Genomic DNA, 24,458 nt, shown 5'->3' with positions numbered 1-24,458 from the left:
CAACCAGCTAAACTGTGCCTAGACTCCTGAGCCACAAAAACTGTACTCCAGATCCAGACTACCAGTTATTTTTTCTATGCATGGTTTTGTCACTAGCTTTTTATACTATGGTATTAAATTTAGGTACTTGTGCCACAAAAGACCTCCCAAAAGCCAAAGCAATCTTAAGAAAGAAGAACAAAGCTAGAAGTATCACAATGTCAGAATTCAAGATATACTACAAAGCTATAATAATCAAAACATTATGGTGCTCACAAAAATAGACACATAGATCAATGGAATAGAATAGAGAGCCCAGAAATAAACCCATGCTTAAACGGTCAATTAATCTACAACAAAGGAGGCAAATATATACAATGGGGAAAAGGCAGTCTCTTCAATAATGGTGCTGGAAAAACTGGATAGCTACATGCAAAAGAATGAAACTAGACCACTTTCTTATACCATTTCTCAAAATGGGTTAAAGACCTAAATGTGAGACCTGAAACCATAAAACTTCTAGAAGAAAACATTGGCAGTAATTTCCCTGACATCAGCCTTAGCAAAATTTTTCTAGATATGTCTCCTGTGGCAAGGAAACAAAGCAAAAATAAACTATTGGGATTACATTAAAATAGAAAACTTTTGAATAGCAAAAGAAACCTTCTACAAAATGAAAAGGCAACCTACTGAATGGGGGAAGACATTTGCAAATGACATATCCGATAAGGGGTGAGTATTCAAAATATATTAAAGAAGTTATATAATTCAACACCCAAAAAACACAACTAATCTAATTAAATTTAATGACCTGTAATACTTTTCCTTCCTTTGTCTGGTTAGTAACTCCTACTCCTCTTTTAAGGTGCTTCTTCTCAGAGATTGTCCCTAACTCCCTACCTTTCAGGCAAAATGAAGGTCCTCTCATCTGGCTTTCCAAAGATGTGGATATCTTTTGATAACAACTGGAAAGATTATATTATTGACACTAGGTATAGCAGACTGCATGCTCTATGAAGGGAGGGACAATTATCTCTGTAAGCCAGGGCTAGTCTACAGACTGGCTCTAAAAGTTCATTAAATGTTTAGTGACTTAAAGTGAGAGGCAATAAAGAATCAAAGTAAGAATACACAGAAACTCACAGGTTACCTTGTAAGATTTCCTAACTGTTCTATTGCCTAGCTAAGTACCTTTAAGTTGTTTCCTTCTGAGTTTAGAATGTAACAACTCCTGGGGCGCCTGGGTGGCTCAGTCGGTTGAGCGTCAGACTTCAGCTCAGGTCATGATCTCCCAGTTTGTGAGTTTGAGCCCCGCGTCGGACTCTGTGCTGACAGCTCGGAGCCTGGAGCCTGCTTCAGATTCTGTGTCTCCCTCTCTCTCTGCCCCTCCCCCACTCACACTCTGTCTCTCTCTCCTTCAAAAATAAATAAACATTAAGAAAATTAAAAAAAAAAAAAGAATGTAACAACTCCTCCTTCTTTTACAGAATAGGAAAATAAGACCAGAGAAGTAAAGACATTTAACTACCTTTAAGCAGTAGAGTTAAATTTTGAAAAAACAAAACAAAACAAAACAAAACCAGCAACTCTAGGTCAACCCTTTCTATTATGCCAAGGTTGTACAATAACACACAATTATAACAAAACTCTGTCATCTAGGTAGGTAGGCATCTTACAGTTTCATAAAGTGACAGAAATCAATTTTTATATGAAAAAATCCTACTCCATAAACAAATTTCAGTTTTATAAGTGACTCTCTAAATATGAATCATAATGAAGAACAATTTCGGAATTACATACCTGGGGCGGGGGGAGGGGGGGTGGCAAGAATGCATGAAATTTAGTCAATCTTGTGGATATAAGACTATTTTGACAACACAAATACTGAGGTTTATGAGCATATCATACAATGTTTTCCTTTTCTAAGTGAGACATGCAAATGAAAACCTATTTACCTTAAAGATTCAGATAATGGTGTTAAAGTGCCATCTCCCCTATCTACTACACGAAAGAAATTCAACTGATCTCCTTCTCGGTATACCAAAAATGTAACTTGTTTGTTGCAGGAGGTCTTCTCCCAGACCTCATCTCGACTGGAATCCATGTACTCAGCCATCTCCCTAAGTGGATCTTCCATAGGAACTACAAATGGAAAAATCGATAAACAAGCTTTCAATTTATATCAAATTTAATGCATGTTAGTACAGTGACAGGATATAATGTGCTGAATTGGAACAATCGTGTGCATACAACATAGAGTACGTGATATTCTTTAAGTAAGTTTCTGGTCTTTTTGTAGTTAATACAACATTCCCTATGTTGAACTAATATGAAATAAATAAAATGCATTATTAGGATGTTACATACAGGGCTTAACCAAATACATCAGTACTTTTCAGTACCACGAGAGTCTGTATATTTGCTGATTCTAGGACATAATTACTTATGACTATTTTCATTTCACACGTCTGCTTCCCATATTTTCCAATATTGGTTATATCAGTAATTTAAAAGCAATATAAATTCCATTTACGTTACATTAAAAAATAAACATATACACATAACTGGGAGACATATGTTAGAAATCAGAAGCAAATAAATCCCTCTTTTTCTTTCTGGTTTTAGATTCTTCTTTGATTCTGGTTTTAGATTCTTCTTAGAGCTGTTTCTTGACATGAAGTTAGCTAAATGCAACAACAATTTAGAACACAAGGGGGCCACTGAGTATACTAAAACTGCAGTGTGTGTTATGGTCAGTAAGTTGCTTCTTGAAAGCATCCTCCCAGGACCCCACTGTCTTGGTAGGTATCCATGTGTCCAGAGCATAAGGATTACAGGGGAGCCCCACTAATATAGGCTCTCATGGCCTGTAGTGGTCCTCAGGTTTGATACTGCAGCCATCATTACAACTTGCTCTTGTCCACAGCAGCCACAGATGCTGATCCTGTGGTGGGAAGGGCCTCAAGAGATTTCTAGTTCATGGAGTAAATGTTCTAAAAGATTCTGACTTAAGTAATGATTACAGGGAAAAAAGTTTGCTCCCAAAAACTCTCATTTCAAGCTGCAGGAACATTTTCTCTTTCCTAAAAGGGCAACAATTTCTTAAATTCCCTGACTTTAATAAAAACAGCTTATTTATTAACAGAATCACAGTGTTGTGCTACCCTCTACAAAAGTTATAGCAATGAGTTATAGAAATAAGAAACTTTACGTTGTGAAAGTAAGGTAAAAATATTAAAGACGTTCTCATACCCTAAATCCAAAAATGACCACTGCTTAAACACAAAAACCAGAAATAATAAAGTTTAGCTTATTTCATAAAAACATTTGGATGTTTTGATCAACTCTTGCATAGGCACAAAATGTGCAATATTAAAAGACATGTTTATAACAAGTTCTTGCCATTTTTAAGTTAATGCTACACTTTCCACATTACATGAATAAGAAATAAAAACAATGCTACTGCCATTACTAAAGCCATGAGAAAGCCTTACTTAAATCAATATGGTGTGCCTTATTTAAGGAGCCACTGAGACTGAATATGTGTGTGCATCTATGTGTGTGTATGCATACACCTTTCATAACAGGAAAACCACTTTGATTTCACCAGGTATAAGACATTGTTATATATAGGATACAATTTAGTTTTAGAAAGGATTTTCTATGTTGTTTTGATAATGATTAATTCAAACATAATTTTAAAAGCTAACCATTACTGAAACTCACACAATAAAGGTATTTTCTAAACCATAATTTTTAAGTAAGACTAAATAATTATAAATATGGTTTCTCAAATACAATATGGAAAAATTCTAGACCTGGGTATATATAGTTTTTCTTTTTAACAAAGTTCTCAAGGATGTAGGGAGACAACAGCAAGCTTTTAATTTTAAAGAGGTCGATTCAACAAAGGCAAAATTATTAAACATATAATTTAAAATATGAAAAAAGACAAGTTCTAGGTGCTGATTTTTCAGATTTATAAAGAAGGCAAAGAAAGTTGTGGGGAAAAAAGTATTACACAGCTTCCACTACCTACGGGTAGTGATGCTTTTTATTTTCATTTTCTCAAAAGGTAAATAAAACAAAATAAAACTCACATACATATATTCTTAACTCAAAATCTATAGCACCTACACTTCTCATAAACATAAACTAATTCTGGTCCTAATAAAAGTAGATGTTCTGATAAAAACACCCTGGTTTGAAGACAATGCTATACAAAATAACCAACTTTCCAAATTTTAATACAGTGGAATTCACATGGCACTAAACACTGTATAATTCTATCTTACCATAATGGCTCCATAAACACTTTAGGGTTCTTACACTACCGTCAGAGTTGGTACTGTAAATTGCCTTATGTCACATAGGATAATTTTACAAGCCCAATTTATAGAAAGTCCCTGATATTAGGAGTGCTAGTTAACCAACTCTAACATTGCTACCTTTGCTTTTTTTCTAACATATCCAAAATAGTTGAACAACTAAAGTAACATATCTCAGAAAGTCCTCCTGAAGCAGCTAGGAAAAAGATGATAATATCCCTAATCTAACACAAATTATGACACACAGATAAAATTTGACTCATGGAAAATGTAAACCAGCAGTGGAATCAATACTTAACCTCGGTCTTCAGGATTAGTAAAGGATCAAACAAATATGAAGGCCTTCCCCAAATGAGGCCCACAGAGCAGGAGTACTCTGAGCAGTCTAAGGATCCCGCTTCTTCGTGGGAATTCATGTGACAAACCTGAATCAGAAGCCAATGTGAATACTCCCAGTTCTTCCCATGCTTAGAACTCTCTTGTTAATCACATCTCTGCTCATGTCATCTTTTCCACAATCATCTCCTACTAACCTATTTCCACAGACACTGTCACACTTCCCTATTTCCTCCACAGCACTTGTAACTGCCTGGAATGACATCAAGTCTTTACATCTTTATTGTGAGCACTGTCAGGAAGCAGAAACTTTTTCTTCCATGGAACACTGTACTGAACACCTAGTAGATGCATAAAATATACTTGTTAAACGAATGAATGACTTCCAGAGACCGCCCACATTCTGAAAAAGGATTCAATAGGGCCACAATAATATCCATGAAACCCAAGCGCAGTACAAACCAGGCTAACAGGCAACTTTAGAATTTTCTATAACAACCATTACATCCAGAGCTGAAGACTCAGTGGGTAAAAAGCACAAACTGGTATCCACCTAAACACAATGATAACAACATATTTACACTATGCTATTCCATTTCCTTTCCCTATACTGTTGATATTTTTTTTAATATCCCTGGTTCCTGTGTCTGGGCATTTAGGCTTTAAAGAACAATAGTTAGAAAAACAAATGTCATTCTTCTAAGACCTGATAGCAGAAAGAGAACCTGATAAAACTTGGGACTACAAAAATACCAACTGGCTTAAAAATTATTATTGTCAACTTGCTTTAATATACATAATTAACAAATGCCTACCTCTTCTAGTATTTATAGGTCCACCACGCATAGCCAATACCAGCTTCAAGGTACAACCTTCTGAAATGCTGTGGATAGTTAACACAAAAACAAACCATAATCATCGAAGTGTATTCGGTGTTACATATATACATAATTATGTGCTAGGTTATCACGCATAGTACTTACCCTCTGTAATAAAAAATATATATATAGCAATATGCATAAATGCAAAATATTAATTATTTGCATAAATAATGAAAAAGTGAAGAAGTTCTCATAATCTTTAAATATGACACGACAACTCAGAATAAAAATACTGTAAAGGACCTCTGTGATCATGTAGTTTAATCCCTTCGTTTCACATGTAAAGAAATCGAGGCCCTAAGTAAAAAAGAAGTTTGTCCAAGACCCAAAGTGTTAGAAAACAGATCTATTCAATAAGATAGAAAATTGAAAAATAGCAAATCTACAAGAGCTCCAGAATCCCAGTGTTATTCTAGATATTCTACATGGCCTCTGACCCTTTTGTTCTTAAGAATGAAGAATTATGTAAGAGAAGAGAGCAAGAGAGACCAAAGCGAATGGTGTATCTGTAATCACTGGTGCACACAGTGTCACTTAGCAGCAGAAGGAGGGCTTAATGAAAAATTAAAGATTTGGTGAAGAACAAAACTCTCTTCCCCAATACTCTTTATCTTTATCAAGTGTTTTTCTCTTTAATTTCTCATTATTTTTTAATTAAATAAATAAAAATAATTAAATAAAAAATAAAAAAAATTTTTAATGTTTTCTTATTTATTTTTGAAGGAGAGAGAGAGAGACAGAGCATGAGCAGAGGAGGAGCAGACAGAGAGGGAGACACAGAATCCCAAGCAGGCTCCAGGCTCTGTACTGACAGCACAGGCTTGAACCCATGAAACGTGAGATCATGACCTGAGCCAAAGTCAGACACCCAACCGACTGAGCCACCCAGGTGCCCCTTAATTAAATTTTTTAATTCCAGTACAATATATAGTATTATATTAGTTTCAGGTGTCCAATATAGTGAATTCACCAATTCTATATATTACTTGGCGCTCATTATGATAAGTATACTCTTAATTCCCCTCACCATTTCACCCATTCCCCTACCCACCTCCCCTCTGGTAACCATCAATTTGTTCTCTACAGTTAAGAACCTATTTATTTTGTCTCTTTTTTCTTTTGCTCACTTGTTTTGTTCTTAAATTCCACATATGAGTGAGATCATATGGTATTTGTCGTTCTCTTATGTCACTTACCATTAGCTCCATCTATGTTGTTGCAAATGGCAAGATTTTGTTCTTTTCTTTTTTTAATTTTTTTTTTCAACGTTTATTTATTTTTGGGACAGAGAGAGACAGAGCATGAACGGGGGAGGGGCAGAGAGAGAGGGAGACACAGAATCGGAAACAGGCTCCAGGCTCTGAGCCATCAGCCCAGAGCCTGACGCGGGGCTCGAACTCACGGACCGCGAGATCATGACCTGGCTGAAGTCGGACGCTTAACCGACTGCGCCACCCAGGCGCCCCAAGATTTTGTTCTTTTAATGGCTGAATACTATTCGTGTGTGTGTGTGTGTGTGTGTGTGTGTGTGTGTGTGTGTGTATCCATTCATGTACTGATGGACACTTAGGCTGCTTCCATAATTTGGCTATTGTAAATAATACTGCTATAAACACAGGGGTGCACATATTCCTTTGAATATGTGTTTTTTTTTATTCCTTGACCAAATTCCCAGTAATGTAATTACTGGATTATAGGGTAGTTCTATTTTTCATTTTTTGAGGAATCTCCATACTGTCTTCCACAGTGGCTGCACCAGTTCGCATTCCCACCAACAGTGCAAGAGGGTTCCTTTCTCTCCACATCCTCACCAACACCTGTTATTTCTTGTGCCAATTTTAGCCATTCTAACAAGCGTGAGGTGATATTTCACTGTAGTTTTGATTTGTATTTCCCTGATGATGAGGGATGCTGATCATCTTTTCATGTATCTGTTGGCCATCTTGATGTCTTCTTTGGAGAAATGCCTGTTAATATCTTTTGCTGATTTTTTAATTGGATCATTTGGTTTTGGGGTGTTGAGTTGTAGAAGTATTTTTAATTTTTTTTTAATGTTTATTTATTTTTGAGAGAGACAGAGAGAGGCGGAGTGTGAGCAGTGACAGGCAGAAAGAGAGGGAGACACAGAATCTGAAGTGGGCTCCAGGCTGTCAGCACAGAGCCCAAAGTGGGGCTCAAGCCCTTGAACCACGAAATCTCGAGAAGTCGGAGCTTAACCGACTGAGCCATCCAGGCACCCGTTTTTTTTTTAATTCATTTATTCATTTATTTTGAGAGAGACAGAGAGAGAGCAGGGGAAGGGCAGACAAAAAGGAGAGAGAGAGCGTCAAGCAGGCTCTGCTCTATCAGCATGGAGCGCAAAGCAGGGCTCGAACTCACAAACCATGAGATCATGACCTGAACCGAAACCAAGAGTTGGATGCTTAACCACCTGAGCCACCCAGGTGCCCCTATAAGTTTTTATATATTTTGGATATATATACATCCTTTATTGGATATTATTGCAAACATCTTCTCCCATTCAGTAGGTTCCCTTTTAGTTTTGTTGACTGTTTTCTTCTCTGTACAGAAGCTTTTTATTTTGGGGCATTTGGGTGGCTTAGTCTGTTGAGCATCAACTTCAGCTCAGGTCAGGATCTCATAGTTCGTGAGTTTGAGCCCCACATCGGGCTCACTGCTGTCAGCGCAGAGCCTGCTTCAGATCTTCTCTCCCCCTCTTTCTCCACCGCTCGCACTCTCTCTCTCTCAAAAATAAATAAACATTTTTTTAAAAAGCTTTTTATTTTGATGTAGTCCCAACAGTTTATTTTTTATTTTATTCCCCTTGCCTCAGGAGACATACCTAGAAATGTTGCTACAGCCGATGTCAGAGAAATTACTGCCTGTGCTATATTCTAGGATTTTTATTCTCACCCAATACTCTTGTAAAAATGGGGAAAAAAGAAAGTAGTTAGGTGGGAATGGGCCAATATTAAAAGAAAGGAGAACAGAAGACAAGATCAAAAGAGAGAGATCTAAAAAGACAGAGGATATAGAACTTGGTGTAAATAATGAAAAAGTAAAGCAGAATCAAAGGATAAAGATCAGGCAGTATGTAGTAATGAGCTACCACATCTTAAGATTCAGGATTTACACTTAAATCTAGAGGTCAGGGGGCGCCTGGGTGGTTCAGTTCGTTGGGCGTCTGACTTCGGCTCAGGTCATGATCTCATGGTTTGTGAGTTTGAGCCCCAACATCAGGCTCTTGCTGACAGCTTGAAGCCTGGAGCCCGCTTCAGAGCCTGTGTCTCCCTCTCTCTCTCTGCCCCTCCCCCACTTGCGCTTTGTCTCTCTCTTCCTCTCAAAAATTAACAAACATTAAAAAAATTTTTTTTTTTAAATCTAGGGGTCAGAACTATTCAGAAGAGACAGGATCCAAGGATTGAGAAGGAAAACACTAATATACGGAGTTGTAATACTGAGCATCTATAAAACAGCTAATATGTAATTACACTCACTTGTAATCACTCAAGCAATAATCATCTTCAAGTTCCATGTTATTCCAAATTAAGTGCTGCTGACAGATGGGTATACCTTAGGGGAAGGTTATAAAAATATGGTTAAAAATTCAATAGAATCTTCAAAAAAGTATCATTCAAATCTATTTTATTAAAGAACTACTACTAATAATAAATCAAACACACTTCTAGATTGAATGCTAGGTGCTTAGCTAAAATCAAGAGAATGACTGAAAGTAGATGGAGTCCACTCCACTCACTTTAGAATGGTATGTTTTAATAACTGTCTACCCTGAGTCAAAGTATAACATTAGGGAGCCCATTAAAAAACAAATATCACGAAATCAGCCCTGAAGAGTTTAAGATTTAAGGCCTAGGGGCACCTGGGTGGCTCAGTCGGTTCGGCATCCAACTCTTGATTTCGGCCCAGGTCATGATATCATGGTCGTGAGACTGAGCCCTGCATCGGGCTCCACACTGGGTGTGAAGTCTGCTTAAGATTCTCTTTCTCCCTCTCCTTCTGCCCTTTCCCTGCTCACATTCTCTCTCTCTCAAAAAAAAAAAAAAATTGAAGACAGTTGTTAATGCCGCAAAGTACAGTCTTCATTCATTTATGTGCAGTTTGTTCAAAGTATATTATGGGGACGTGAAAGGGGTGAAAGGGGTTAAAATGTACAAACTCTCATCTATAAAATGATTAGGTCATAAAATATATAAAATAATGTATAACATGGGGACTATAATTAGTAATATTGTATTGTACTGTATTGTATACCTGAAAGTTGCTAAGAGAGTAGACCTTAAAGTTTTCATCACAAGAAAAAACTTTTGTAACTAGGTATGGTGATGGATGTTAACAAGACTCATTACAGTGATCACTTTGCAATAAATACAAACATTGAATCACTATGTTGTGTACCTGAAACTAGTACGTCAATTGTATCTAAGTTTAAAAGTATAGAACATTTAATTTAGCTTACGAAATTAAACTAATTTAGTTTATGTTTGTTAATGCTGTGAAGTACAATCTTCATTTAGTCATGGGGGAAGGTGGGTCATATCCCTGAAATGTGTTCCCAGAGTAATATTATTTAGTGACTAACATGGCGTCTTTCATATGTCTCCTAAATGGAAAAGTCAATAATACTAAAAAAAGGACAGAAAATATAATTTCCAATAAACCTTAATGTATTAGAAAATTCCTTCCACCTTGGTGTTTATATGTGATTGCATATTAACATGTTCTTTTGTAGAGCCTGAACACTAATTACAGAATAATTCAACATTGAAAAAAAAAAAAAGTATGCTGTAGACCATTTTCAATGCTAAGAATTATAGTCTACAAGAGAGTTTATTTGCATTACTGTGATGTTAAAGAAATATTAATAAGGAATATTATACTTTTGCAAAGTATAAATTTAAACACCCAAAGAATATCTGTACCATTCTAGCCAAAGAGTATTATCTATTCAATAGGACATTTAATGGACACTGATGTTGATGAAAAACTTTCTTCAATACCTCCTACATGGTCTTCTCAAATTACTTTTTCTTATGATACTAAAACTTGACTAGAATAATAACAGTGGTATGTATACTAGCATTTATTATAAGCTAGGCATTGTTAAAAGTGCTTGACCTGTATTATCATAAATTAACTGCAACCACAATTATCATAATTTAACTGCGACCACAATCTTGTGAAGTAGGCATCAATATTATGTTCATTTCACAGGTTATAAAACTGAGGTATTGAGAGATTGACACAGAGTAGATAGAGATGTGAAGCCCCCCAAAGGCCAACTCCAGAAACTGCATGCTTAACCTTTATGCTAATCAGTCTCTACAAAATCAGTTTTCATAAAGCAAAAGTCGCTGTCTGGTGATGTTTCAGTAGTACTGCCTGTTAGAAGACCTGGTATCTACTAAATGTTTACCAAATGTTCCAAAAGATCATCATGGAATACAGTCACAGAAGGAGGAGGCCCTAAGCGGGAAGGACACAATTATATCTCTCAAATGAAACAGTTTAGTTCTTTTTCTTCCAGCTAAAAATTAGTGTCAGGTAAAGAAAGGCTTTAAAACTAGAAATTATTTCACAAATTATTTTAACAAACTGGAAATTTGCCTAGGTCAACTTTTCAATCAAAACTATAGGATTTCTCTAGCATAATTAGATAAAGCAATTTGGCCAGGTCCTAACTACCCTGTTTACATTCAACCCACATCATACGGGTATTATTTTCTAATGGAAACTTTACAACTGGATTAAAGACACAGTAATAACACTACTGAGGTACAACTCCTGCAAACACTTTAAATGAACTGAGCCAACATTTATCAGGCTAAAATAAATATTATAAGGATGGCAGGCAGGCAAGACAGTGTGAAAGAAACATCCAAAACTGAGCTGTGATCCTAATGGCTACTTGAGTTGCTGAATGACTTTGAGGAGAATATCAACCTCTGTGAGGCTCAGTGTCCTCTCTCGCACATTAAAAAACACTAGGATTCTTGGGACACCTGGGTGGCTCTTTTGGTTAAGTGGCTGGCTCTTGGTTTTGGCTCAGGTCATGATGATCTCATGGTTCGTGAGTTTGAGCCCTGCATCAGGCTCCACACTGACAGTGCAGAGCCTGCTTGGGATCCTCTCTCTCTCTCCCTCTCTCTCTGCCCCTCCCCTGAGCACGTGTTCTCTCTCTCCCTCTCAAAATAAATAAACTTAAAAAAATAAAAACAAAAATTTATAAAACCACTAGGGTTCTTTCTAACAAACACACTTTAAAAATCTCAAATACACAGAGCTAACCAACTTTCCTTTAAGACAGCGTTGCCAGATTTAATAAATAAAAATCTGGCAACCCCATTTAAGGTTTGCTTTTAAACCTCAACTCTTTAAACTTCAACTCTTATTTCTCATACAACTAAATCCAGAAAAATTAATTCCTATAAAACACGTATTCCTAAAAAATAAAGATTACATATATAAAAACGTTTTATTAAGTGTTCTAAAACATTTTACAACTTAAAATATTACAAAAATAACAGTCATTTGTGAAAAGTAGACAACTTGGAGATATATAAAAGAAAATAAAAACTACATGTCATCCTAAACCCAGTAGAATCTATTCTTAACATTTTGGGTATATTTCCTTTTAAAACTTTTTTTTTTCTTTTACCAGAAATGGGAACAAATTTTGTGAGCTGTATCATAAACTACTTTTTTCAATTAATATATTATGTGCATTTTTCACATCAATAAAAAAAAAACCATACATTGTGTTTAATGACTGAATGGTACTCTAATATTTGTCTGTCGTAACTTATTTACACAGTCCCCTAATAAGAGATATTTTCACCTATCCAATTGTTCACTATTCTAAATAAATCTGTGAGAAGTGATATATGAGTATGAGTGTTTTTGTAAATGTGTGTATGTGTGTTAATCTGCTTGGGTTGCCCTAACAAATACCACAGACTGGTGGCTTAAACAATAGAAATTTACTTCTCAAGGCTCTGGAGGCTGGGAAGTCAAGATCAAGGTTCTGGCAAAGTAGGTTTCATTTTAAGGCCACTTCTCTTGGCTTCCTGTGTACTCATATGACTTCCTTGTGAGTGTGCACAAGAAAGGGAGCTCAGCTCGCTGGTGTCTCTTCTTACAAGGGCACTAATCCCATCAGAGGGTACCTCATCTAACCCTAATGAGTCACATGTTTCTTTAGTCTTTTTTTTAGAGTTTTCACACAGATACTATGTAGTTGAGAACATAGTCATATCTGCATGTAGGAAATAAACTAGAATCAATAGGACCTATGGATAATTAAAGACACTGGTGGACCCCTGCTCCCATCTCCCAATATTTCCTCCCAAAACAATACAGAACAAGAAACGAAATGATTCTACACAAAAGCCATTCCCTTCACTCTCCTATCGTGAAGACAGAAAATGTCCAAACTTCAAAATAAATGGGAATAAGAGGGGACAATCACCCAATCCTCATGAGTGAAGTATCATGCTCCTGCCCTGCAGGGCTGACTGAGAAAAATTTCAGAGAAGACACAGATGGAAACTAGTGACATTCTATTAAGCCCAATATAAAATCATAATGAGGAAGAAGAAACCATTCTAAGACTGAAAAGTCTACAAAAAGGACTCAGGTAGATCAGAACACTGACTATAAGGAAGGGACTTTAAAGCCAAGCAATTTGAAGAAGCTTCTGTGAGAGGCAAGAAAAACAAAAGAGGAGGAGCGTCTTTGAGTAATTCAGTGTGGGGTGGGGAAGGAGCAAGTGGTGAAAAGAGTCTTGCAAGACAAAAAAAGAACCACAAAACTGGAAAACTCTTAACTCCCTCCAACTCACATCAGCACAAAACAAACTTAAAACATCTACTAAAATATCTGGACATGGCCGTAACAACATAAGAGAGCACCATTAAACAGTATCTATGAAACACTCCATACCACAAAATCCAACAGGAGAAAAATTTATAAATCCATACACAGTTAATGATAATAATAATTAAGTTATATAATAATTTAAAAAATTATATCACTTTACGTTGTATAACATATATAGTATACAGTATGTAAATATATACTTCTATATTAAATAAATATTTAATTTTAATTTCTAATTTTATTCCAAACCTATCAACTAAAGTAAATTTTACTCAGAAAAATAACTATAAAGCAGAAGAAAACTGTAAGGCCACACCTGCAACAGAGTTAAACATAGTCAAGCATTTGAAGATATGAAAGAGCACTTTGAATCAAGGAAGAAACTGCAAAAAAAAAAAAAAAAGCAGACTAGACTCAGAAAAGAAATGGAGGAAAAAGACAAAATTACCTCAAAATGAAGAACAAATTACAAGATACCAAGAGATAACAGACTTAAATACACATTTAGCAAAGGACAAGGCAAGAAAACAACCAAGAGGATGAGAAGGACATAAAGAAGGAAGAAGGGTCAGAGAGAAAGTAGTGAAAATGGAAGACAGGCCAAGAAGGATAATATTCACATTATCAAAATCCAAAAAAAAGAAAAAAAGAAAATAATGGAACAGAACTAATACTGAGAATAACAATCCTAAAAAGCTTCCAGAAACAGAAAAAATCTGAATCTACAAATGGAAAGGACCCAATAGGTACCTGGGAAAATTAACCTAGAATTATTAAGCCCAAGACTTAGTCTCTAGTAATAAAACTATTCAATTTCAATAATAAAGATAAAATCCTCAAGAGTTACATGGAAAAAAAACAAAGAACTTATAAGACAAAGGACTTAGACTGGACTGAACAACAACAAAAATAATCTGACTTTAAAATGAGCAAAGGATTTGAGTAGACATTTCTCTAAAAAAAGACATAGGGATATGCACATGGAAAAGACATAGGGATATGCACATGGATAAGCACATGGAAAGATGGTCAACATCACTAATCATCAGGGAAGTACAAATCAAAACCACAGTAAGACATCATCACACCCATTAAGATGTCCATAAAAAAACAGAAAACAGAAAACAGTGTGTTGGCAAGGATGTGGAAAAATCTGCACTGGTGCCTTGTGCACTACTGGTGAGAATACAAAATTGTGCAGCTGCAACAGAAAACAGTATGGAAGATCCTTGAAACATTAAGAATAGAATTACCATATGATCTATTAATTCCACTTCTGGGTATATATTCGAAAGAAATCAGGATCTGGAACAGATTATGCATGCCCATGTTCACTGCAGCATTATTCATAATAGCCAAGAGATGGAAGCAACCTAAATGTTTATCAACAGTTAAATAGGTAAAGAAAATGTGGTATAAACTTACAATGGAATGTTATTCAGCCTTAAAAAAGAAGGAAATCCTGTAGACTTGTGTAAAGATGGCTGGTAAGGAAAATCCTAAATTCACCTTGCTCCACAGACACACCTAGATAACAATCACATCAGTGCAACCAACCCAGAGAACAATCTCAAGACTGGCAGAACAGACTTTTCAGTTAATTGTAGAGAGGAAGCCACATCAAAAACAGTAGGAAGAGCAAAGACGTAGTGGAGAACCAAACTCCTGAGGAGAAAACAACTGGGAGGGACACCACAAGCACAGACAAGAAAGAGAAGCAGACTCCACGCCAGGTATCCCAGGCACAGGGACCCTCACTGGGAAGACAAGTCTCTATAACATTTGGCTTTGAAAAACAGTGGGGCTTAACTTTGTTTTTTTACTACCAGTGGGGCTTAACAGCCAGGTACTTTAAAATTCAGCAGACTCAGCTCCGGGAAAGCTGGAGGGCAATAAAAAACTGAATCCCCACCCATAAAGAGACAGTATAACAAGCAATCTCATGGAGATACAGCATAAAAGAAGCAGTTTGAAAAGTGCCTGGGGTGGGGCGCCTGGGTGGCTCAGTGGGTTCCAACTTCAGCTCAGGTCATGATCCCGAGGTTCATGGGTGCATGACACTGGGTGCTGACAGCTCAGAGCCTGGAGCCTGCTTTGGATTCTATGTCTCCCTCTCCCTCTGCCCCTCCTCTCTCTCTCTCTCTCTGTGTGTGTGTGTCTCTCTCTCTCTCAAAAATAAACAAATATTAAAAACAATGTTTTTATCCTGAAGGAGAAAGCAGGCAAAAACCTCTCTGATCTTGCCCACAGCAATTTCTTACTCAACACAGTCTCCGGAGGCAAGGAAAACAAAAGCAACAATGAACTATTGGGATCTCATCAAAATAAAAAGCTTCTGCACAGCGAAGGAAACAATCAGCAAAACTAAAAGGCGACCGACAGAATGGGAGAAGATATTTGCAAACGATATATCAGATAAAGGGTTAGTATCCAAAATCTACAAAGAACTTATCAAACTCAACACCCAAAAAACAAATAATCCAGTGAAGAAATGGGCAAAAGACATGAATAGACACTTTTCCAAAGACATCCAGATGGCCAACTGACACATGAAAAAATGCTCAGCATCACTGATCATCAGGGAAATACAAATCAAAACCACAATGAGATACCACCTTACACCTGTCAGAATGGCTAACATTAACAACTCAGGAAATAACAGATGTTGGCAAGGATGCAGAGAAAGAGGATCTCTTTTGCACTGCCAGTGAGAATGCAAGCTGGTGCAGCCACTCTGGAAAACACTATGGAGGTTTCTCAAAAAACTAAAAATAGAACTACCCTACAGCCCAGCAATTGCACTTCTAGGCATTTATCCACAGGATATAGGTGTGCTGTTTCGAAGGGACACACGCACCCCCATGTTTATAGCAGCACTATCCACAATAGCCAAAGTATGGAAAGAGCCCAAATGTCCATTGATGGATGAACGGATAAAGAAAATATATATATATGTATATATATGTACATATACATATACATAAATATACATATATATATACATATGTATATATATATACATATATATGTATATATATGTACATATACACACACACAATGGAGTATTACTCAGCAATCAAAAAGAATGAAATCTTGCCATTTGCAACTACGTGGATGGAACTGGAGGGTATTATGCTAAGTGAAATTAGTCAGAGAAAGACAAAAATCATATGACTTCACTCATATGAGGACTTTAAGAGACAAAACACATGAACATAGGGAAGGGAAACAAAAATAATATAAAAACAGGGAGGGGACAAAAGAGACTCATAAATATGGAGAACAAACTGAGGGTTGCTGGAGGGGTTGTGGGAGGGGGGATGGGCTAAATGGGTAAGGGGCATTAAGGAATCTACTGAAATCATTGCTTCACTATATACTAACCAATTTGGATGTAAATTTTAAAAAATAAAAAATAAAAAATCAAAAAAAAATTTATTTTAGGGGCGCCTGGGTGGTTCAGTCAGTTGGTCATCTGACTTTGGCTCAGGTCATGATCTCACAGTCTGAGTTCGAGCCCTGTGTCAGCCTCTGCACTGACAGCTCAGAGCACGGAGCCTGCTTCAGTTTCTGTCTCCCTCTCTCTCTGCCCCTCCCCCCCACACACTCTCTGTCTGTCTGTCTGTCTCTCTCTCTCTCTCTCAAAAATAAAATAAAAACATTTAAAAAATGTTAAAAATAAAGAAATAAAGAATTTTTTTTAAGTGCCTGGGATATACACGGAGGAGATTCATTTATTAATCCCAGACCACATGCTGAAGGAGTATCTTTAGGATCCTTCTTCAAGGACAAAAGAATTGGCTAGCACCATTTCTCTTCCCCTTCCTTGGCCTACATAGCCAGAGATGTGCAGGAACCAGCGTGAACACTATCCATTTAACTTCCTAACATTATGCAAGTTCTCCTGTGGATCCACCCATCCAACCTACCCCACTAGGCAAGAGTCCTTCCAAAGGCACTCTTGCTGTGTCTCATCCTGCAAGCAGCCCTGCCAGGGACCGACATCAATCCAAAGTGACTCTTGCCCTGGGGAGAAGGAAAGATAGCCAAACATACCAGCAGCCCCAGCAGCTGAACCTTATGACTGCCAGTGCAGAGTGCCCCGATGATCAGTGCATTTACAGCCCCAGGAGATAATCCGGAGACAGGTATCTGACCTGACCAGCAGTGCTGCCTATCAACAAAAAGCCTCTCAGGGGGCAGCACAGGGAGAAAGCACTGCAGTTTGGGGTTACTGCAGCCCCAACAGATAGAGGGAAGACATCAAGTTTGTCTACAGGCCCCATTCACCAACAAAAGCTTCTCAGGACAACACAGGGAGAGCACCCAGCAGTTCAGTGCTACCGCAGCCACAGCAAAGGGGCAGGCATCTGGTCTGACTGCTGACACTACCCAATTATAAGCTAACGGCGGCCCCATTCTGGTCCCTGAATAGCAAAGGGGCCAAACTCTACCCACAAAGGGCAAAATGGGTCATTGTAGCTAACTGGACTGAAGCCAAGCAAGGCTCGGCTACAACAGCAGGGCACATGCAACTCATACAGGAGATACTCCAGCAGCACCTGTTCCGGTGATCATGGGACACTGTACTATAGGTCACTACAGGACCTCTTCTTCATAGGACTACTACTTTCAAGGTCAGGAGATGTAACCGACTTTCCTAATATCTACAAACAAACACAGAGAATTGGACAAATGAGGAGACAGGAGAATACGTGCTGAATGAAAGAACAGGACAACCTCACTGCAAAAAAATCTAAATGAAATGGAAATAAGCAAAATGCCTGATAGAGAATTCAATTTAATTGCCATAAAGATACTTACTGGACTTGAGAAAAAAGTGGAGGATCTTAGTGAGAGCTTCAATAATGAGATAAAAAATATAAAAAAGAACCAATCAGAGATGAAGAACTCAATAACTGATATTAAAAATACAATAGAGGAATCAATAGATTAGAGGAGGCAGAGGAACAGATCAGCAAGCTGAAAGTCAGTATAATAGAAAGCAACCAAGCTGAATAGTAGGGGAAAAAAAAGAATAATAAAAAATGAGAATAGGTTAAGAAAACTCAGTGACATCATCAAGTGTAATAATAATAATGTTCATGCTATAGAAGAGAGAGAAAAGAGGGCAGAAAATTTGTCTGAAAAAATAATATGTGAAAACTTCCCTAATCTGGAGATGGAAACAGACATCCAAATCAAGGAGGCACAGAGAGCCCCCAAAAAATCAACCCAAGGAAGTTCATACCAAGATGCATAATAATTAAAATGGCAATTACTGATAAAGGAAGGAATTTAAAAGCAGAAAGAAAAAGCAGTTACATACATGGGAACGCCCATAAAGCCATCAGTTGATTTTTCAGCAGAAACTGCAAGCCATGACATATTCAAAGTGCTGAAAGGAGAAAACCTACAACCAAAAACATTCTACCTAGCAAGGCTATCACTCAGAATAGGAGAGACAGTTTTCTAAACAAAGTTAAAGGAGTTTATCACCATTAAATCAGCCCTACAAAAAACCTGAAAGAGATTCTTCGAGTGGAAAGAAAAGGCCATAATCAGGAATGAGAAAATTACGAAAGGAAAAATTTCACAGGTAAATACAAACATAATAAAAGTAGTGGATTAATCAGTTATAAAACCAGTAAGGAGGTTAAAGCACAAAACCAGTAGAATCAATTATATATGAAAGTCAAGGGATTCACAAAATAAAAGGATGTAAAGTACGACATCACATACATAAACACGGAGAGGGAGTAGAAGTTTAGTGTCTTTAGAATTGGTTCAAACTTAACTGACCATCAACTTAATACAGACAACTATATGTATAAGATGTTACATATGGGCCTAATGGTAACCATAATCAAAAACCTGCAATAGAAATGCAAACAATAAAGAGAAAGAAATCTAAGCACATCACTATAGAAAGCCATGAAACCATAAAGAGAGCAAGAAAGGAAAGGTATGGGGGCACGTGGGTGACTCCGTCCATTAAGCGTCTGACTCTGGGTTTTCGGTCAGGTCATGATCTCAGTTTGTGAGTTTGAGCACTGCATCAGGCTCTTCGCTGACACTGCAAGGACTGCTTAGGATTCTCTCTCTCCCTCTCTGCCCCACCCCAACTTGTGCTGTCTCAAAATAAATAAATAAATAAGTACATAAATAAATAAGACATAAGGTGATTAAATGAATAAAAAGGCAAGACCTATCTATATGCTGCCTGCTAGAGACTAAAGACACATGCAGATTGAAAGTGAAGAGATGGAAAAATATTTATCATGGAAATAGAAGTGAAAACAAAGACAGGTAGCAATGCTTATATCAAACAAAATAGACTTTAAAATAAAGACTGTAACGATAGACAAAGAACAGTACTACATAATGAGAAAAGGAACAAACTAATAAGAGAATATAACAATTGTAAATAATTATGCACCCAACATGAAAAGAACTTAAATACATACAGCAACTATTAACAGACATAAAGGAAGAAATTGACAATACAGTAACACCCCTCTCACATCAATGGATAGATCAACCAGACAGAAAGACAATAAGGAAACAGTGGCTTTGAATGACACATTGGACGAGACAGACTTAATAAATATATTCGGAACATTCCATCCAAAATTAGCAGAATATACATTCCTTTAAGCACACATGGAACATTCTCCAGATCACATTATAGGCCACAAAACAAGTCTCATAAATTCAAAAAATCTGAAATCATATCATGCATCTTTTCCAAGCATAACAGTATAAAATTAGGAAATAAAACACAAGAAAAAAATCTGGAGGGACACCTGGATGGTTCAATCAGTTAAGTGTCCGACTTTGCCTTAGGTCATGATCTCATGGTTCACAGGTTCAAGCCCCGCACTGGGCTATGTGCTGACAGCTCAGACAGAGACTGGGGCCTGCTTCGGATTCTGTGTCTCTCTCTCTTTCTACCACTCCCCTGCTCACGCTATCTCTCTCCCTCCCTCTCTCTCTCTCTCTCTCTCTCTCTCTCTCTCTCAAAATTAAATAAGCATTAAAAAAAAATTTTTAAGGGGTGCCTGTGTGGCTCAGTTGGTTAAGTGTCCAATTTCAGCTCAGGTCATGATCTCACAGTTTGTGAGTTTGAGCCCCATATCAGGCTCTGTGCTGACAGCTCAGAACCTGGAGCCTGCTTTGGATTCTGTGTCTCTCCCTCTCTCTACCCCTCCCCGGCTCACACTCTGCCTCTCTCTCAAAAATAAACAAACATTAAAAAAAAATTTTTTTAATCTAAAAAGACCACAAATACATGAGGGCTAAGTAAAATGCTACTAAACATGAATGGGTCAACCAAGAAACCAAAAAGGAAATAAAAAAATATATGGACGCAAAAGAAAATAAAAACACAATAGTCCAAAATCTCTGGGATGAAGCAAAAGCTGTTCTAAGAGGGCAGATTGTAGTAATAGAGGCCTACCTCAGGACACAAGAAAAATCTAAAATAAACAACCTAACTTTATGCCTAGAGGTGTAGATAAAGAAGAACAAACCCCAAAGCCAGTAGAATGAAGGAAATAATAAAACTAGAGCAGAAATAAATGAGAAAGAGACTAAAATAATGATAGATCAATGAAACCAAGAGCTGTTTCTTTGAAAAGATCAACAAAAGGTGGGAGGGGGGGGAATTCAAATAAGTAAAACCAGAAAAGGAGGAAAATTAACAACCCATACCAAAGAAATATAAAAGATTATAAGAGATTATGAAAAATTATATGCCAACAAATTGGACAACCTACATTAAATGGATAAATTCCTAGAAATATATAACCTTCCAAAACTAAATCAGAAAGAAACAAAAAATGTGAACAGATTACAATGAAACTGAATCAGTAATTTAAAAATTCCCAACAGGGGCACCTGGGTGGCTCAGTCAGTTAAGTGTCCAACTTTGGCTCAGGTCATGATCTCGCAGTTTGTAAGTTTGAGTGCCACATGGGGCTCACTGCTATCTGCACAGAGCCCACTTCGGATCCTCTGTCCCCCTCTCTTTGCCCCTCCCCCACTGGTTTATTTTCTCTCTCTCTCTCTCTCTCTCTCTCAAAATAAATAAACTTTAAATTTTTTTTAATTGAAAAAATGATAATAAATTAAAAAAAAAAACCTCCCAAAAAACAAAGTCCAGGACCAGATCGCTTCACAGGTGAATTCTGCCAAACATTTAAAGAAAAGTTAATACCTATTCTTCTCAAACTATTCCCCAAAAAAACAGAAAAGGAAGGACGGCTTCCATATACATTCTACAAGGTCAGCATTACACTGTTACCAACACCAGATGTGCTCGCTTCAGCATCACATATATTGATACCAACACCAGATAGATTCTACAAAAAAAGAAAACTATAGGTTAGTATCTCTGTTGATTATAGATGCAAAAATCCTCAACAAAACAGCAAACCAAATCCAACAATACATTAAAAAATCATTCACCACAATCCAGGGGGATTTATTGCCGAGATGTAAGTGTTGTTCAATATTCACAAATCAATCAAAATGATACACCACAATAACAAGAGAAAGGATAAAAACCACATGATCATCTCGATAGATTCAGTAAAAGCATACGAATAAACACAACATCCATTCATGATAAAAACTCTCAACAAAGTAACTTTAAACACTTTTTTAAGTTTATTAATTTTGAGAGAGAGAGAGAGAGAGAGAGAGAGAGAGAGAAAGAGCACCAGCAGGGGAGGGGGAGAGAGAGAGGGAGAGAGAATCCCAAGCAGGCTCCATGCTGCCAGTGCAGAGCCCAATGTAGGGCTCGAATCCATGAACTGCGACACCATAACCCAAGACGAAGTCAAGAGTCAGATGCTCAACCAACTGAGCCACCCAGGCAGCCCTCAAGAAGGAACATACCTTAACATAATAGGCCATCTATGAAAAACTCACAGCAAAGGTCATATTCAATGGTGAAAAACTGAGTTTTTCCTCTAAGATCAGGAACAAGACAAGATGTTCACTCTTACCACTTTACTTCAACATAGTAGTGGAAGTCCTAGGTACCATAATCACGAAAAAAGGCATCCAAATTGGTAAAGAAAAAGTTAAACTTTCACTATTTGCAGATGACATGATACTATACAAAGAAACGCTAAAGACTACACCAAAAAACTATTAGAACTAATAAATTAATTCAGTCACAGGATACAAAGTATCCAGAAATCTGTTGCATTTTTATATACTAATAATGAAGCAGCAGGAACAGAAATCAAGAAAACAATCTCATTTACAATTGTACCAAAAAGAAAATATTTAATAAACTTAACCACAAAGGTGATAGACTTGTACTCCAAAACCTATAAAACAATGATGAAAAAAATTAAAAATGATGAAAAAACATTCAAAATGATCACACAAACAAATGGAAAGATATTCCATGGTCATGAACTGGGACAACCACCATTGTTAAAATGTCCACATCACCCAAAGTAATCTACAAATTTAATGCAATCCCTATCAAAATACTAACAGGATCTGTCACAGACTGGAACAAATAATCCTAAAATTTGTATGGAACCACAAATGACCTGATAGACAAAGTAATCTTGAAAAAGAACAAAGCTGGAGGTATCACAATCCCAGATTTCAACATATACAACAATCAAAACAGTATGGTACTGGCACAAAAATAAACCCACAGATCAATGGAACAGAACAGAATACACAGTCCAGAAATAAACTCATGTTTTTATGGTCAATTAATTTATGACAAAAGAATAAACAATGGGAAAAAGACAGTCTCTTCAATAAATAGTGTGGGGAAAACTAGACAGTTATATGCAAAAAGATAAAAGTGGACCACTTTCTTACAGCATACATGGAAATAAACTCAAAATAGATTAAAGACCTAAATGTGAGACCTGAAACCATAAAATTCCTAGAATAAAACAGGTAGAAATTTCATTGACACTGGTCATAGAAATATTTTTCTAGATAGGTCTCCTCCAACAAAGATAAACAAAAGCAAAATTAAACTACTGGATAAAGAAGATGTGGTATATATATACAATGGAATATTACTCAGCGATCAAAAAGAATGAGATCTTGTCGTTTGCAACAATGTGGATGGAACTAGAATGTATTACGCTAACAGAAATAAGTCAGAGAAAGACAAATATTATACGATTTTACTCATATGTGGAATTTAAGAAACACAAGAGATGAACATAGAGGAAGGGAAGGAAAAATAAGATAAAAATAGAGAGGGAGGCAAACCGTAAGAGACTCATAAATACAGACAACCAACCGAGGGCTGCTGGAGAGGAGGTAGGTGAAGGGCTGGGCTGAATGGTGATGGACATCAAGGAGAGCACTTGTTGGGATGAGCCCTGGGTGTTATACGTTATATGTAAGTGATGAATCACTGGGTTCTATTCCTCAAACCAATGCTACACGGTATGTTGACTAACTTGAATTTCAATAAATTAAAAAAAAACTATTGGGATGACACCAAAATAAAAAGCTTTTCTACAGCAAAGGAGACCAGCAACACAACAAAACAGCTACCTACTGAATGGGAAAAGACATTTGCAAATGATATATCCAATAAGGGGTTAATATCTGAATTATATAAAGAGCTTATATAATTCAACACCATAAAATCTATATAATCCAATTGAAAAATGGGCAGAAGACACGAAGAGACATTTTTCCAAAGACATACAGATGGCCAAAATCACATAAAAAGATTCTCAACATCATTGATCATAAGGGAAATGCAAATTAAACCCACAATAAGGTATCATTTTACAACTGTCAGATTGCTAAAATCAAAAATACAAGAAATAACCACTGTTGGCAAGAATGTCAAGAAAAAAGAACCCTAATGCACTGTTGGTAAGAATGTGAACTGGTCCAACCACAGTGGAAACCAATATGGAGGTTCCCCTCAAAATTAGAAATAGAATTGTTACGTGATCCAGTAATTCTGCTACTGGGTATTTACCTAAAGAGAGTGAAAATGCTAATTCAAAAAACTACATGCACCCCTATG

The 24,458-nt window shown here is 36.8% G+C and overlaps 1 protein-coding gene across 5 annotated transcripts in view; it reads right to left on the bottom strand.

The window, feature by feature from the left end:
- Positions 1 to 24,458, bottom strand: part of ZFAND4 (zinc finger AN1-type containing 4) — an 88,641-nt gene that overhangs the window by 25,954 nt on the left and 38,229 nt on the right. For 4 of the 5 annotated variants that reach the window (XM_027062552.2, XM_015087914.3, XM_015087897.3 and 1 more), the window contains exons 3-5: positions 9,022 to 9,097; positions 5,459 to 5,526; positions 1,935 to 2,121 (exon numbers count right to left, since the gene is read on the bottom strand). In XM_027062552.2, the coding sequence (XP_026918353.1) occupies positions 1,935 to 2,121; positions 5,459 to 5,526; positions 9,022 to 9,097 (331 nt within the window). The remainder of the gene's footprint in view (positions 1 to 1,934; positions 2,122 to 5,458; positions 5,527 to 9,021; positions 9,098 to 24,458) is intronic. The other variant, XM_015087921.3, reaches the window with a different exon arrangement.

Source organism: Acinonyx jubatus, chromosome D2, assembly GCF_027475565.1.
Source record: "Acinonyx jubatus isolate Ajub_Pintada_27869175 chromosome D2, VMU_Ajub_asm_v1.0, whole genome shotgun sequence".
Lineage (NCBI taxonomy): Eukaryota > Metazoa > Chordata > Mammalia > Carnivora > Felidae > Acinonyx > Acinonyx jubatus.
The sequence above is the reverse complement of the archived record's forward strand: the minus strand, read 5'-3'. Positions and strand labels throughout refer to the sequence as shown.